The sequence below is a fragment of the Alexandromys fortis genome, unplaced genomic scaffold (genome assembly GCF_014885135.2).
Source record: "Alexandromys fortis isolate MF-2015 unplaced genomic scaffold, M_Fortis_MF-2015_v1.1 scaffold_50, whole genome shotgun sequence".
NCBI lineage: Eukaryota > Metazoa > Chordata > Mammalia > Rodentia > Cricetidae > Alexandromys > Alexandromys fortis.
In genome coordinates this window covers 9281025-9296039 of record NW_026067932.1, presented here as the reverse complement: position 1 = coordinate 9296039, position 15015 = coordinate 9281025, and the positions used below count along the sequence as shown (strand labels likewise).

General features: G+C 50.7%; 1 protein-coding gene across 3 annotated transcripts in view; it reads right to left on the bottom strand.

Annotated features, from left to right (window-relative positions):
* The window catches only part of Chst11 (carbohydrate sulfotransferase 11), a 186518-nt gene extending 171737 nt beyond the window's left edge, over positions 1–14781 (bottom strand). Inside the window, exon 1 of one of the 3 annotated variants that reach the window (XM_050145597.1) lies at positions 14446–14781. Coding sequence is in view for 2 of the 3 variants with exons in the window: in XM_050145595.1 (XP_050001552.1) it covers positions 9185–9302 (118 nt within the window). In the remaining variant the exon portion in view is untranslated. Of the gene's footprint in view, positions 1–9184; positions 9752–14445 lie in introns of those variants that run through there. The other 2 variants (XM_050145595.1, XM_050145596.1) reach the window with 2 other exon arrangements.
* Positions 14782–15015: the final 234 nt, after the last annotated feature.

Here is a 15015-nt window from a genome sequence, read left to right as displayed (position 1 = left end):
CACCATTAGCAGCGGAGAGACTGAAACTTAACCTCGGAGGCCTATAATTTTTGCAAACAGTGGAGTTTTGAATCTGGCCGGAGCAAGCTTTTAAGCCCCTTCTTAGATGGTACGTTCGTGAATTCCCTCCCTCCCGCCAAAGGATAACAGAAACTACTCCAAAAACCGGCCCCACGTTCACTCTGAGAAAGCAGGCCTTTAAATTCTGGCATTGTGCTAAAACAGGAGAGTTTAAATTCAGCTTAAGTTTCGCCTTCTGGGAAACAAAACCCTAAACCTTCTATGGCTTCCTAGTCTCAAGAATAAAAATTTAAACTTGAGAACACCAAGAGGTCATGCACCTCACCCCCACCGCCAGCCCACCCCTCCACCCTCTCTGTTCACTCCCTGCTTCTCTCTCAGGCTCTGCCCCTGGAAATCCTTTCCTCCCTGACTACAATCCAAATCAACCACCCTATGCTCTTTCTCCTTTGGTCCTCGGGAACCCCAATCACAGCTGCACCCTCCCAAATGAGTTCACCCTTCATATTTCAGTCCATCCAAATACACTGAGTTCTAAAGAACGCATAAGCCTCTCCCTGGGTGCTCTGGCCACGGCCTCTTCTGGAGACAGGAGCTCACCAATGAACTATCTAGTACCTTCCAGGCCGAGTAGCCTAAGCAGATGTGCAATTCTGCAGCTTGCATGTCTTGTTCTGCCCCAAGGGCAGCTCAAACTAAGAGAGAACTTGTCATTCACTGGGGCTGGGGAGAGCGAGGGGGGGGAGTGGAGGGGAGGGTGCACCCCCAGGAAAATCCCTCCCATCCTTTGCAGCTTCTCTAACCTGGTCCAGCAGTCACTCCTCACACGAGGTGACTGAGCACTGGAAAGGGGTCACACTGAACAGAGAGGTGCCAAGTACACACTGGAGTTCTGAAGACAGTGACCAAAAAAAATTAGAAAAGACTACTTTTTTTTTTAATCCTTTTGAGATGGGATCTCATGAAGCCAGGCTGACGGCAAATTCGTTATGCAGCTGAGTGGCTTAACTTTTATATTACTATGACCAAGGCAACTTATTTAAAAAAAAAAAAAGCATTTATTTTCAGGGCTTCCAGAGGGTTCAAGTCCATGACAGTAGGGGCATGGCAGCAAACAGGCAAGCATGGCCCTCAGCAGCTGAGAGCTCACATCCAACCCACAAGCAGGAGGCAGAGAGAATGCTAACTGGGAACGGCGGGGCCTCTGAAACCTCCAAGCCTTCCCCCAGAGACACATCTTCTCCAACAAGACCACACCTCCTAATCCTCCCCAAACAGGTTCACTCGCCAAGGACCAAGCATTCCAAAGTGAGCTCATGGGGCCATTCCCATCCAAACCACCACCCAGGAACGATCCAGAACTCCTGAGCCCTCCTGCCTCCATTTCTCAAGCGCTGGACTTACAGATGTGTCCACCACACCCCACTACAGTCTAAGCTGGCCTGGAACTCACTATGTAGCCCAAGTTGCACGGGGCTGATAGCGATTCTCTCTCGCCACGGCCTCCCGAGTGATGGGCTCACAGGTGTGAGCTGCCACATACAGTGAAGGTTCTGTCCTGGCCTGTGGAGGGAGCCAGTCCACGGCACTTTAACATCATGGAGATGCACCCAGAAGAAGGTCATGGGCAGGCAGAGGACGTTTCACCCAGGAATAACAGGTGAACTGGATTTTGACTTCCTGACCCATCTCGGTTGAAGACAGGGGACATCTGAACACGCTGACACCTTCAGTCCCCAGAGGGCTGGGTTCACCAGGGATGAAGTAGAGTAAGACTAGAAGGCCTATCACTGAATGGCCCATCCACTTAGCCCCAGCTGAGCTCAAGGCTCTGGCGAAATAATTAGCTCTTGACCTAATTAGCTGAAACCAAGACGAAGAAGATGGGCCTGGGGGTGGGGGAAGAAATACGGCGATGGTGGCCGTCGGTCTTAAGCCCAGATCCTGGACCAGCTTTCCAGGAAGGCAAGTGCCTGAACCACAAATCCTCAACGTCTCCATCTGCATAATGGGACTGTCAGCTGCCTACTTCCTAAGACTCCAGGAGAGAGCGGATGGATGGGGCGAGCCAAGGACAGACACTGGCTGCCACCCTAGCGTGTCGCCATTTCTCCTAGTGTTCTTGAGCATCCTCCCGAGAGACTTGTCTCTATCTAATTTGAAGTTCAAGATGAAGCCCCGCGTTAAATAACTTACTCCCCTTCCGTTCCCATTCTGAGTCTTAACCAATGGCATCACCAATAACCATAACTTTAAAAAGACACTGGGGCTAGGGAGACCTCTCAGTCAGTGAAGTGAGTTCGCTCCTTAGAACCCACATTAAAAAATAAAATAACAAAACTGGGCGTGGTGGTACATTTAAGATGCCAGCCCTGGAAAGCAGAGACAGGCTCACTGGCCAGCCAGCAAGCCTACTTAGAAAGTTCCAGGCCGGAGAAGGGCCCTGCCCCTCCCCCAAATAAAAGATGGCCTTTGCCAGAAGGGTGACACTAACCCCAGGGTTTACCTCTGATCCACACAGATCTACACAAGCTCGTTAACCTACAGACATAAGTGTAGCGGGAGACGGGATGTCTCAAACAGAGAGAGAGAGAGAGAGAGAGAGAGAGAGAGAGAGAGAGAGAGAGAGAGAGAGAGAGAGAGAGGCGCGAGAATCAAGTCAGGGTCTCTGCAAACAGGGTAAGCAAACACAGAAGGCAGCAAGCTGGGCAGGCTTGAAGGAGCCAGCGGTCAAACTAACCCAGCACTTCCTCACCCCAGTCAGAGCTGGAACCTTCCAGAAGTAGAAGTGCCTTTGCTCACGCCCCTTATTGAGGTCACAGAGCGGGCTCGGAGGTACCAGCTGTGGGGGTACAGTGCTATTTCATGTCTACAAAGGACGCGGGCTACCCATGAAAGGTCAGACCACAGTAAGATGCCATCTACTGCAACCCAGCCAAATGCCATCTTACTAAAATGTATTTTAAAAAAGTGTCATAAAGCCTAGTGTTCACAGGGAAGGACTGGGGACCTGCCTCAGGCCCAGGTCTTCCACTCCCAAACCTCCGCTCCACTCAGCCTGATTGTGTCAGGCGCCAACACGAGCCCCACAAGCTTGTGTGGGTGTTTTTTTCCTATGGATTGTACCTCATATTTTACTTCTCCAAAAACTGAAAAATGGAGATGACCTAGTGTGTGCATGTGGCGTGCATACGCGTGTGTGCATGTGGGGGTGACATGGGCGTGCATACGCGTGTGTGCATGTGGGGGGTGACATGAATGTGCATACACGTGTGTGCATGTGGGGGGTGACATGGGCGTGCATACGTGTGTGTGCACGTGGGGGGTTTGACATGAGTGTGCATACATGTGTGTACATGTGTGTGTACTGTGTGCTGGAGTCCTAAACATGGAACAAGGCCTGGCAGAGAGGGAGAGGGAGAGAGCACGCCCCAATTCTGCTTCTAAGTGTCCCTCAGTCACATTTGATCCAAAAAGTATAAATTACAAATTCCAGGAGATTTTAATTGACAGATCAGATGGGGCGCCAAGATTCAAGAAAAGGAAAAGTAAGTCAGCAGAGGGACTTCTGTTATTTTCACCGAACCTAAGCTCAGAAGAGGCCGGCTAGCCAGGACTTTCCATACAGCATGTGTCCCCTGACCCACAGTAAGGAGAGGGCTGTCTCTCCGTGAGTTTAAGAAGGGAAAGGGTGGTACCTGCCCTGGGAGCCCTTGATTTCCTGTTTTTAAAGAACTGGGTTGATTCTCAGCCGGACAAACACAGGCAGCGCTGGCCCCTGGAGGAGGGTGATCGTCTCAGGAGGTCCCCCACCAGCCTGTCCTGGTGCTCAGTCACCCCTCTGACTTCAAAGGGTAAGGAAGTGAAGACACAGGCTGGAATCCACAAGCGCTCACAAGGGAACAGGCCTCATCCAAGGGCTGCTACGGGTAATCCTGCAGAAGGGCAAACACCTCAACTTCCTAGGGGAAGACCTCGGACTCACAACGCCTCATCCTCCAGTTGCTCAACGCCGTTTTCGGATTCCTGACAGCTTCAGTGTTGAGACCGCCCTGGCCCCTTTTCAAAGGACCTAAGGCAAATGCAGCCCTAAGTATCGGGTTGATCCCAAACCTATTCTCTAGATAAGCGAAATGATTCCCTAATGTAAAATTAGCCATGTGTAACAACACAGAGATAAATGATACTAAACCACTGCTTTGCACAGGCTCAGATAAGGGAGGACACACACAAAGGTCCGTAAACTTTAAAGGCTGTGGCTAAACTCATGTCTCAAATTTTAATAATTATTCACCAGAATGGCATATTTGTATAAAGCAGATTTTACTGATACAAAATGCATTATGAGATCTCAACTATACTCTATATGTAATATACATATTATATAATTATTTATATTTATTTATTTACCTTATCTGAAATGATTGGGACCAGAAGCTATTTGGATGTGGAACAGTTTTGAATCCCGGGAGCTCTACCCATGTATAATGAGGTAACTTGGGGATTGGACCCAAGACTAAGCATGAAATTTATTTGTGCACCACAGTCCCCTTAAATGCACAGCCTGAAGGCGACCCTAAATATCTTTATTCACCTACGACCCATCATGCGAGGCCAGGTGTGGAATTTTCCACTTGCGTTGCTGTGGCAGCTCCCAAAACCTTCCCAGTGCTAGAACCTCTTGGGTGTCAAAATCTCTGGTAAGGGATGTTCATGTATACATTCTACACTATGGAGAGAGAGAGAAAATCTAGTTGCCTCTGAGTGGCGGATAGTGGAGAACAGCTTCTTTTCCACGCATCTCCAATTCGCAGACCGGATTAGAGATGAAAATCATGCTTCCAGACGTGCCTATGTTCAACGGGATCCAATGAAGTCTTTAAGTAAAGACTGCAATCTTTCCATACACTCAACCCGGGCGGGGAATTCCCAGGTGACAATGGAAGCGAGCGGTGGAAGACGAGACCAATGAGGGAGAGCTCCCTCCTTGGCAGGCTTCTCAGGAGCAGTAGCTTTTAAACAAAAACCACGATCCTAGTGAGAGACACAAAAGCAAGGTTGAAGGGGCGCTCCAGACCCAGCGCAGCCTGGGGCCTTCCAGCTTTGCAAGACGTGATGGGGCTCCATCAAAGGATAGTCCTGCTGTCTTGGGCAAGTACCTGAGACATTTTAAAGGGAGGGATGAGCTTCCAAAGGCTGCGTTCATGGAGGGGCTCATAGGGGAGAAGAAACCACAGGCACGTGATTCCGACCACCAATTCAGTAGTTCACCCCTATGGAGGAGTCTGTCATGAGCATGGACTGAGGTCAGTGGTTAACTGAGGCCACCCTTCTCCGACATCCAGGACACAAAGAAGTATCTACCACGCCTGGTACCTCGGGAGCAGTGCAGCCCACGGTGAAGGCTCTGATCTTAATGGGTTTAAACTGGGGCCAGTCACCAGAGAACCAGGAGTCTGGGAATGGGCATGCCCCAACAGCAGCAGAACTGGAAGGAGAAGCCAGGCACTCTTGACAAGACCTGAAGCCTCTACCTTCCTGGAGCTGGAGATGAGGGGCTACTTCATACGTTCAGCTAGCAGATATTTAAATATTTTATGTGTCAGGCCTGTACAAATGTCTGGATTAAAAAAGAACTCTAAGATCCTGTCCCTGACCAAAAAAAAAAACAAAAAACAAAAAAAAAAAACAACACTTCATGAAGACTATTAACTCAGAAGGGTCAAGGATTTCTAAAGAAAACTGCCTAACTGTCAGGGGCCCACTCCTGAATCTTCAGCAGCGTAACCAATGGCCAATTATCTGATGGTCAATTACTCAAGCTCACAATTACCCAGTCTTATGAGCTAGGAAAATGCAAAAGACAATGGGCTGCAGACTAGAACGGGAGGGGGCATTCGCCAGCCAGAAAGCTGGGCAGCATTTTGGTTTTGGGTTTTTTTTCCCTCCTCACACCTCTCCAACCAGCAAAGAACTTAGAGTTCATTTCTTCTTTCACACACTGCTTTCTGTCCCACAGACAGGTACCCAGAGACCTCCTGCCAGAGGACTTCGGGGGGGGGGGGGGGGGGGGGGAACAGGACACAGTCTGGTCTGCCTTGTGGTCCCTTCTGCCTCTGCCAAGCTGATCCTGAGAGAATTCCCAGGCAAAAAGAATGCCTGGACCATGAGACTGCAGAGACTTGAAGACTGCATCACTTTCAAGTTCAAAGCAGCAAGGGCTGGAGCTGCCTCTCCAGCTAAGAGAGCCCTGGCTCTTCTCGCAGAAGACCAAGGTTTGGTTCTCAGCACCCACATCACGTGGCTCATAACCACCTGTAATTCCAGCTCTAGGGGATCCAAAACGCCTTCTGGCCTCTGCAGGCCCCTACACACATACAGCACACATGCGTGTGCACACACGTGCACACACAAAACTCTTAAGGTGCTGGAGGAACGATCCACAGTTAAAGGGACATACACAAATTGTTCCAATTCCCAGAACCCATGTGGATTATCTCAAAACCACCTGTAACTCCCGTTCCAGGGGATCTTATACCCTCTCCAGACCTTCACAGGCACTGTATACACACACACACACACACACACACACACACACACACACGGCAGGGAGGGAACAATTAAAAATAAAATAAATCTCTCTAATCTTTTCTGAAAGTTCAAAGCAGAAAAAAAAATCACTTGGCCTCAGCAACAGTGGACGGTAACAAAATGAAAGATAAGGAATAAACATAATTCTGTTTCCAAAGCATATTTTTATGCACCATATAGCAGTACTAACAGGGGTTCCACTGCACGACCTATAATTTCGAGTAAGAACTTTCAATTAAACATCCGTAGGTTCATATCCAATCGGCGTTTTGAAAGCAGCATCTGCCCTGCGCTAGAAGGGGGATTGGGAAAAGCAGACTCCTCGTGATATGAATTATAAACATTTGGGGGAGAAAAAGGGGGCCAGAAAGGAACCGTCAGGACAGGATCAAAGAGGTGTATTCAGTCCAGCACAAGCTCAGACAAGGCTGTGGATCCAGAAGCTTACACACACACACACACACACACACACAAAAAAAAAAAAAAAAAAAAAAAACCTAAAGCCACTTTCAAGTCAATTAAAAAGTTAATAAATTCTGATGAACGCTGGAAGAGCAAGACACCAGTTACAGGTAACAAACATGTTTCTTCCTCAGCATCGCAGCTACGGTCCGTGCACATGGAATGTTGATGGCACTGGACAGGTACAGGGAGGCTCAGGTACAGGGAGGCTCAGGTACATTCCTGCTCTGCACTCCTAAGCATTTCTGCTGAGAATTACGGGGCATGCACCGTCCCAGCAAAACTTGAATAGGCCTGAACAGAGCTCTGAAGTCTAGACCAAATCATTGGGCCCTTTGTCTAAACCGCAGGAGCCTCATTATATCTGCATACCAACCTGTCTTCTAGCCCTCTGGGGAGAGAATCTGGCTTGGTCCCGGGTGGCCCCAGGAGCCTGGCACTCTTGAGATGCCCGCCTGTCTGGTCCCACCCTCTTGCAGCCCAGAATGCCAGCAAAGTCCATTTTTAAATTCCCTCAGAAGTTTCACAACCACAGGTTTTGAGCGAGGAGACAAACACCGCTTTAGTTTGCTGACATGAAACTAAAAATATGAGAGCAAACAAAAGCCATCTTTTACCAGGACCGGCTGGGGTGTCCTGGGGTTCCTTCCATGCGGTAGCACAAGACCATAGTCTTGGCAGCCAGGCCGCCTTAACAACTGACTGTTCCACAAGGAAGAGGGGCCAGTCTGTCCCTGCGCTGTCAAGGAATCGCACAGCCGCACAACCGGCAGCCCTGTCTGTTTGATGCGGAGAACAGCTTCATGGCTCTGCCATTCACTAAGAGGCAGGCTTGAATTCGGGGCCGCGTCTACTGAAGGTGTTAGATACACACTTAAAGAAGGCGGGGAGGCAAAACCAATCTTATTTCCCCTGGAAGAAAATGTGCTTCCTTCTCCCTCCTCCCTCCCTGCAATTAGAAAGCTAAATTATTACTGTGGCAACTCAGAGGCGACGAAAAACGAACCTTGATGCCAACGTGGCCCAGCACAGGTCTGCTGATCCAGGATAAAAGGGGGAAGGGGTTCCTGAAACCAAGACTAAGTCCTACCTGTTGGGCTTCTAAGCCGTGCAGCACAGCCGGGCTCAGGGCACCCCTCTCTTCTCTAGTCCCAAACTTTCCTTCTGGAACCCCCCCCCCCGGAAGAGGGGAGCTTGGGTTCTCCCTATCCTGATAGGAAACGTGGAATTTAGCCGAAGCCAGAGAGGATGGGGGGAAGGATTCGTTCTTGTGCCGCGGAGTCTCTGAATGCTCAGAACCCAAGAGGAGGGGATGAGCCTAGGAACTGTACAAAGTATCTCCAAGGACTGTGATGGCCAAACTGTGACCCCAAAAGCTCTAGAGTTCCTAGATTGGGTCTAGAGCCAGAAGGGGGTGGGTGGGCCAGTCCCTGGAGCACCAGCTGCAAGGTCACTGCGGAGTTAGACCCTGGAGTGTTTCGCAAAAGACTGCGCTGAGTGGAGGGAAGTGCCGGGAACCCACCCACCCGGGAACCCACCCACCCTCTCCCCACACCTGCTCTGCGCAGCCGAGCCTGGAACACGTGGTAGCTCAGCTTAGGGCTTCTCGAGCCGGCTGCAGAGACCCACTACCTCGCCCCGGCCGTGCACCAGTCGCCCCGGGGTACCCAACCAGGAAGAAGCGGCGCTCGCTGGAGCAGAGCAGCCGGCTGCCGGAGCCGGTTTCTCCCAGCCCTCAACAGCAACCCGGACCGAGTTTTGTTGGAATCCCACCAACCCTCGACCCCGGCAGCTTCCAACAACCCCTACCTTTCTCTGCCACCTAGCCAACAGACAAGACACAAAGAAAAAAATAATAATAATAATAAAAGGGAAAGAAAGACGGGGGCCACACACGCCGTCTCTCCTTGCGGTCTCAACCTCCAGCCTGGAGCTTGGAGAGGAAATGGAAGCGCACCTTCCCTCTGCCCATCCCAACTCGGTGACCCGCGGATCCCGGGAGCAAGGAGCCACGAAGAGGCCGAAGGGAAGAGGTGAGGTTGGAAGAAGCAGAAAGCAGAGCGAGAGAGGAGAAAAATATCCAACAAAACCACGCTAACGCGCCCCCTACCTGGGTGCAACATACTTTGGAAATAGAAGATGACCAAGATAAAGGATCCCAAGCAAGTGGCCAGCACCATCCGGCAAATTCTGTTCATCCTCATCACTTCCAGCAGCGCCGGCTTCATGGCTTTGTCCTGGCCGCGGAGACCCGGCTGTCCGGGAGGCGCGTCCGGAGCGCAGAAGCGGGTACCCCGCCACGGGGAACCAGCGCCCGGGAGGTTCAGAACGGAGCTGGCCGAGCTCCGGAGCTGGACCCCGCTCGCTTCACCGAGGCTCTCCGAGCCCCCAGTCCGGGTCTCTGGGCGAGGGGGGTGCAAGGCGCGGGAGTTGCTGTGCAAGTGTGGAGATGCGTGGCCCCGGCCGCGCGCTCCTGCCGGTCCGCCTCGCCTCAGCTCGATGCTCCGCCGCCTCGGCTCTGCTGGCGCCTGCGGCCGCCGCTGCCTCCTCACGGGCCGGGCGACCGGGATGCGAGAAGGAAGGTGCCACCGCCGCCGTGCACTGGCCTCTGTGACTGTCCAGGCCCCCCTCCCTCCCTCTCTCGCCAAAAGCTACTTCATTGCGCTCCAGTGATCTATATATTCCAGGGTTGGGTTTTACCAAACGCAACTCGCAGCCCCCGGCGAGGGGAGGGCGCCGGCGAGCTGGGAGGGCGGGGCCGCGCCGGGGCGGAGCGTCGCCTCCCCCCGCCCCTACCCGAGACGTGGTCGCGTCCAGCTGTTTCCCCGGGAGTCCGGAGAGCCCAGCGCGCTCCCGCAGGGTCCCAAAAGCCCTCAGTGCCTGGGCGGAGCTGGGCCGCTGAATCGAGGTTGTGTGTGAACGTTTCCATGACAAAACCCGGAGCGGGGAAAAAGAATAAGATCTCCTTAGTGCTGCCACCCATTCTCCCGTGTGGAAAGACGAGTAGCGAGAAGCAGGTTAGGTTAGGTGGCTTTGGCGAATGGGGGCTCCGTGGGGGCACGCGACGGTTTAAAATCCCCTGGGCGATTTAGTAGGGGAAGTTGCCCCAAGCTCTCCTGAAAGCGGATGCCCTTTTCACGATGATCAAAACTAGGCCGTTTCTCTTTTCAAAATTCAAAGGACAGCTCATCTTGAGGGCTGCTTTTTCAAAGAGGTTAATGAGAACGGAGCTAAAGTCAAGGTTAGGGAAGCTGCTGGCATTCCAGGGTCTGGTGACAGCTGATCCTCCTGTCTAACACGCGCCCTCACCCCGCACCCCTCAAGGCAAAAGAGATTTGTGGGTTTTAAAACTGTTCTGCCAAAGGGTAGAGCTTTCTGGAATGTATCCGAAGGGCATGAAAATCAGTCCGGCGGATGTGAAAAGACGTCCCTAAAAGTCTAACAAAGTGTCGTGGGGGGAAAAGCCAGCTTAGCGTTGGCAGGTAAGGAGAAAGATGGCGCTGCTTTCCCGCATTGTGTAAAATGTTTTAAAATGTTCCGCTCCATACAGTTAGGTGGCCGTGGATCAATAAGGAGCTCGCAGGTCAATGGTAACATCACGTTTACACCAGAAAAACAGTGTTATTGTAAAGCCTGACTTTTATGACTTATCATTAAGTGGATTTACAGTACTAACTCGATTCCTAATAAAAATAAGACATTGTGCCTTCTAATGCATCTCTTCTCACAGGCATTGATAAATTCTCGTTGAATCTGAATGTAATGGGCCTTATCCTCCCCTCAAATTTGACAGACGCACAACTTGCTCTCTCCGAGACAAGCATCCAGAAACGCCTGTGCAGCCTCGATTCCCTCTTCCCTGAAGTTTTCCCCCCAGTGGAGAAAGTCAGCAACCTCCCTGTGATTACAAAAGGCAGTCAATTACAGCGAGCTATTTATGCAGCCAGTTAGTACTGAGGTCATTTGTCCCCGTTTATGAATCAGTTGCTTGCCAAGGGTGACCAAGGAGTCCGCCTTGTGATGTGAGGAACAGGCACTGAACCCCTCTCCACCAAGTGGGGTGGGAAGAGAATGGGCTCCTTGCAGGGGCATGTCCAAGAGAGTGTACCTGCAGGCAGACTGACGCCAGGGCCTTCTTTAATGCCTGGTTTTTTCACTAAGCGCAGTAAAGAAAGAATTTGCATGCATTTCCTCCCACTGTCCTACCTCCTGGGGCAGGAAAACCACACTGTCAAGCCTGGATATTCCCTATAAGCCCATTTGGAAAGTCACACGTCCGAGGAAGAAGTGAGAAATGATTCCTTTCGGGGTTTGGACGCTTGGACCATGTTGGACCATGTGCTGGATAAGGATGGTGAGCCTTGCCAGGCATCTGGGATTGACCCCCACATACAATATGGGAGTAGGCTCTGATGGTGACCTGCCACCTCTTCCAGAAGTGTCCTGTAACTTCTCGCTGGGGTTCCCTCTTCCAACCCCATCTCCAGCCACTATGCCCTGTAGACAGAGCTCTCCCCTGAAGGACCAAATTGTCTTTCTCTCCTTCCACCCCATTCTGGTTCTCAGGACAATGACTGGCACGCAGTACACAGAAGTCTCAGATGGGGAGGTATTGTTCTTTTGGAGTAGGAAGTTAAGATAGAGCCCTCTCTAGGCGGTCGGTGGTGGTGCACGCCTTTAACCCCAGCACTCAGATGGCAGAAGCAGGCAGATCTCTATAGTTTGTGGCCAGCCTGGTCTACAAGAGCTAGCTCCAGGACAGCTAGGACTGTTGCACGGAGAAGCCTTGTCTTGAAAAAACAAGATAGATAGATAGATAGATAGATAGATAGATAGATAGATAGATAGATAGATAGATAGATAGATAGGATGATGGTGATGATGATGATGAAGGATGGATAGGAGATAGATAGATAGATAGATAGATAGATAGATAGATAGATAGATAGATAGATAGATGATAGATAAATGATAGATAGATAGATAGATAGATAGATAGGATGATGGTGATGGTGATGAAGGATGGATAGGAGATAGATAGATAGATAGATAGATGATAGATAGATAGATAGATAGATAGATAGATAGATAGATAGATAGATAGATGATAGATAGATAGATATGATGATGGTGATGGTGATGAAGGATGGATAGGAGATAGATGATAGATAGATAGATAGATAGATAGATAGATAGATAGATAGATAGATAGATACCTCTCAAGTGTACAGCCATGGCCAATGGCAGTGGTCTATGGACCTGTTGTCCTCTGCACATTGGCAGTGGAGAGGAAAGATTTCAATTCCTATTCCCATGTCAAACCGTAAACTCAACAACTACAGATAAAGCCACCTTTGCTTCTGTCCCTAGCCTAACAGAACCTTACTGCCCCTTTTCTCCCACCACCTTACAGGTACTGACAGGACAAAGGACAGTCAATGATCAGATTGGAGAAAGAAAAAGACCGTATCTTTCCAATGCCGATCTGAAGTAGAAAGATTGCCTCTAAAGTCCGGCGTTGGGAGCCGGGATGTAGCTCGGTGGTAGAGCCCATGCCTGCCATACATGAGGTCCTGGGTTCAAACTCCAGCACAGTAAATAACATATCAGCTTTGCTTTCCCAAGACCTGCTGAAACAGGCCAAGCTGTGTGGGCAATAACAGGGGATCCCTACTTCCAGGGGCTTAAAGCAGCTGACTACACCTCCATGGGCTGTTTATCTGCTATGGATGGGCCGCAGGGCCACACTTGGGGCGTGTTTCACAGGTGAAGCAAAGCAGGACCCTCCTGAGCAGTGGTTCTCAACCTTCCTAACGCTGCGACCCTTTAATACAGTCCCTCTTGTGGTGGCCCCCAACCATAAAATTATTTTGTTATGACTTCATAATTGTAATTTTGCTACTGTTATGGATCATAATGTAATTGCAATTATGAATCTCTGTTATCTGATGGTCATAGGCCACCCCTGTGAAAGGATCAGTCGACCCCGCCCCCAAAGGGGTCGAGACTGTTTGCAAGACTTGAGAAGCAGGGGCTTTGGGGAAGTTTCAGCAGATAATTAAGTCATCCAGCCCTCAAGGACTACTTGTGGTTTCTGAGCTTCATTTATTGGCCAGGACCGGTCACAAGGCTGCCCAGCATCGCGCCTGGGTCGGGAAGTGTGGGCCTGCTATGAACCACAAGTGAACCCGGGTGAGGAGCAGCCTTCCTGGCTCTGCCCCTGCTCACTCTTCAAATCTCATTCCCATTGATTCTCTAGTCTCCTTTGTCTGTGGGCTTCTGGAGGATGCTCTAAACGTAGTACCATGATGGGACCCAACCCTGCAGGACTGAAAGCCTAGCGTGGCTCTAGAGGGAAAAAAAAAAAAAAAAAAAAAAAACAAGTAAACAAAACAAAACACAAAACTGGTGGAGCAGAAAGTCCAACTTATGCCATGGGTTTTGTAAAATTGATAAGAAAGAAACAGATGCAAAAGTCCGCAGCTCCAGCTAACGCCTTTGTGAGCAGCAAACAGACAGATGTGTACCCAGTCCCTCCAGTGGCCCAGGCTGAGCTCAGCCTCATGCCTGTAGATTCTGCTCACAATGAACTGTCCTGTTAGATCTCCCAAAGCTGGCAAAATGCCCCTTTCTGTACTTCGTCAGAGCAAGAAATGGACCCAGAGTCCATGGGAGACAGAGAGCCCTTCAGCATCTTCCAGGAAGACGGTGAATGTGTCTCATACCAACAGGGGCCGAGGCTCCCTGCTGGCTCCTCCAAGGACTGGATTTCCCCACTGGCATCCCTCTGACACCTCTAGCACAAAGTCCACTCAGTTAGCCCGAACACAGTCAATATTTGTGGAGCTGAATTAAAAACCATTTGCCTGCAGCGCGGGGAGATTTGGGGTATAAATCTTCTACAGGTAGGTAAACCGCAAATACACAAGCGGGCCACTCACAACAGGGCTCTGAGAGCAAGCTCCTCCTCGCCTTGCCAGCTCTTCAGAACCAGGCTGGGAAGGAAGAAGGGAAGAGAGGAGAGAGAGATCTGGATGGAGAAAGATTTGGAAGCAATGGGGAGAGAGGGGAGAGAAATGGAAAGGGAAGAGGTGGAGGCAGGGACAGAGGGCGAGGGGATAAGCAGGGAAGAAGTAAGAAGAGATAGAAACAGTGAGCAGAGGGTGGCAGAAGAAATGCCCACCTATTCCGTGTCACTTCAGATGCTAACACCATTCCTCTCCCCGACTTAGGCCCCTGAGATTTCACCAATGACCTCCCAAGACTTTGGGACACTCGGGCTCTACCCCAAGCCCGCTAAAACTGTCCCGTCTCTCAGACAGCCCAGAAATCCCTTCCCTTACTGTGTGCGTTCCCACAAGTGAGCCTTACCCACTTTCCACGTTGGCTCCTAAACTCCATCTAAAACCTTGGAAGCGCTCCAACGCCCATCAAAGTTTGCATGTTCCCGCCTTTACTTCGGTGCCCTTGTGTGCATTCTCACCCTCCTTTTACAGAGGGGGAAACTGAGGCAGAGAAGGCATGCCCCAGGGACACAGAACTGGTACGGGCAGAATGAAGATCACAAAGCTGGTAGCCTGGACTCCAGGGTCACCATCTGCTTCCTGGGCAGCCTAGGAGTCAGGTGACATACATCCCTTCTCTAAGCCTGACTTCTCCACCTGGTGACTGCTGGGCCCCTTCACTGTCTTTTCAACCCTACCTCCTCCGCAGGGCCCAGGGATGGATTCTCCTCAGGAATCAGTCCTCTGGGACCCAGCCCTCTCGCGGTACAGGCACAGCAGTGTAATCTTTCTGGAGCTCACTTTGACATTTATTTATTGGTAATTTATTGGAACACTCTTCTGTGTTTGTTCCCCTGCCCCACCCTCATTCCCCTTTTGAAAATCTCTCCGCTCCCCTGCTTTGTTCTGCGGACTTTGAACTGCCTTGGCCCACCTT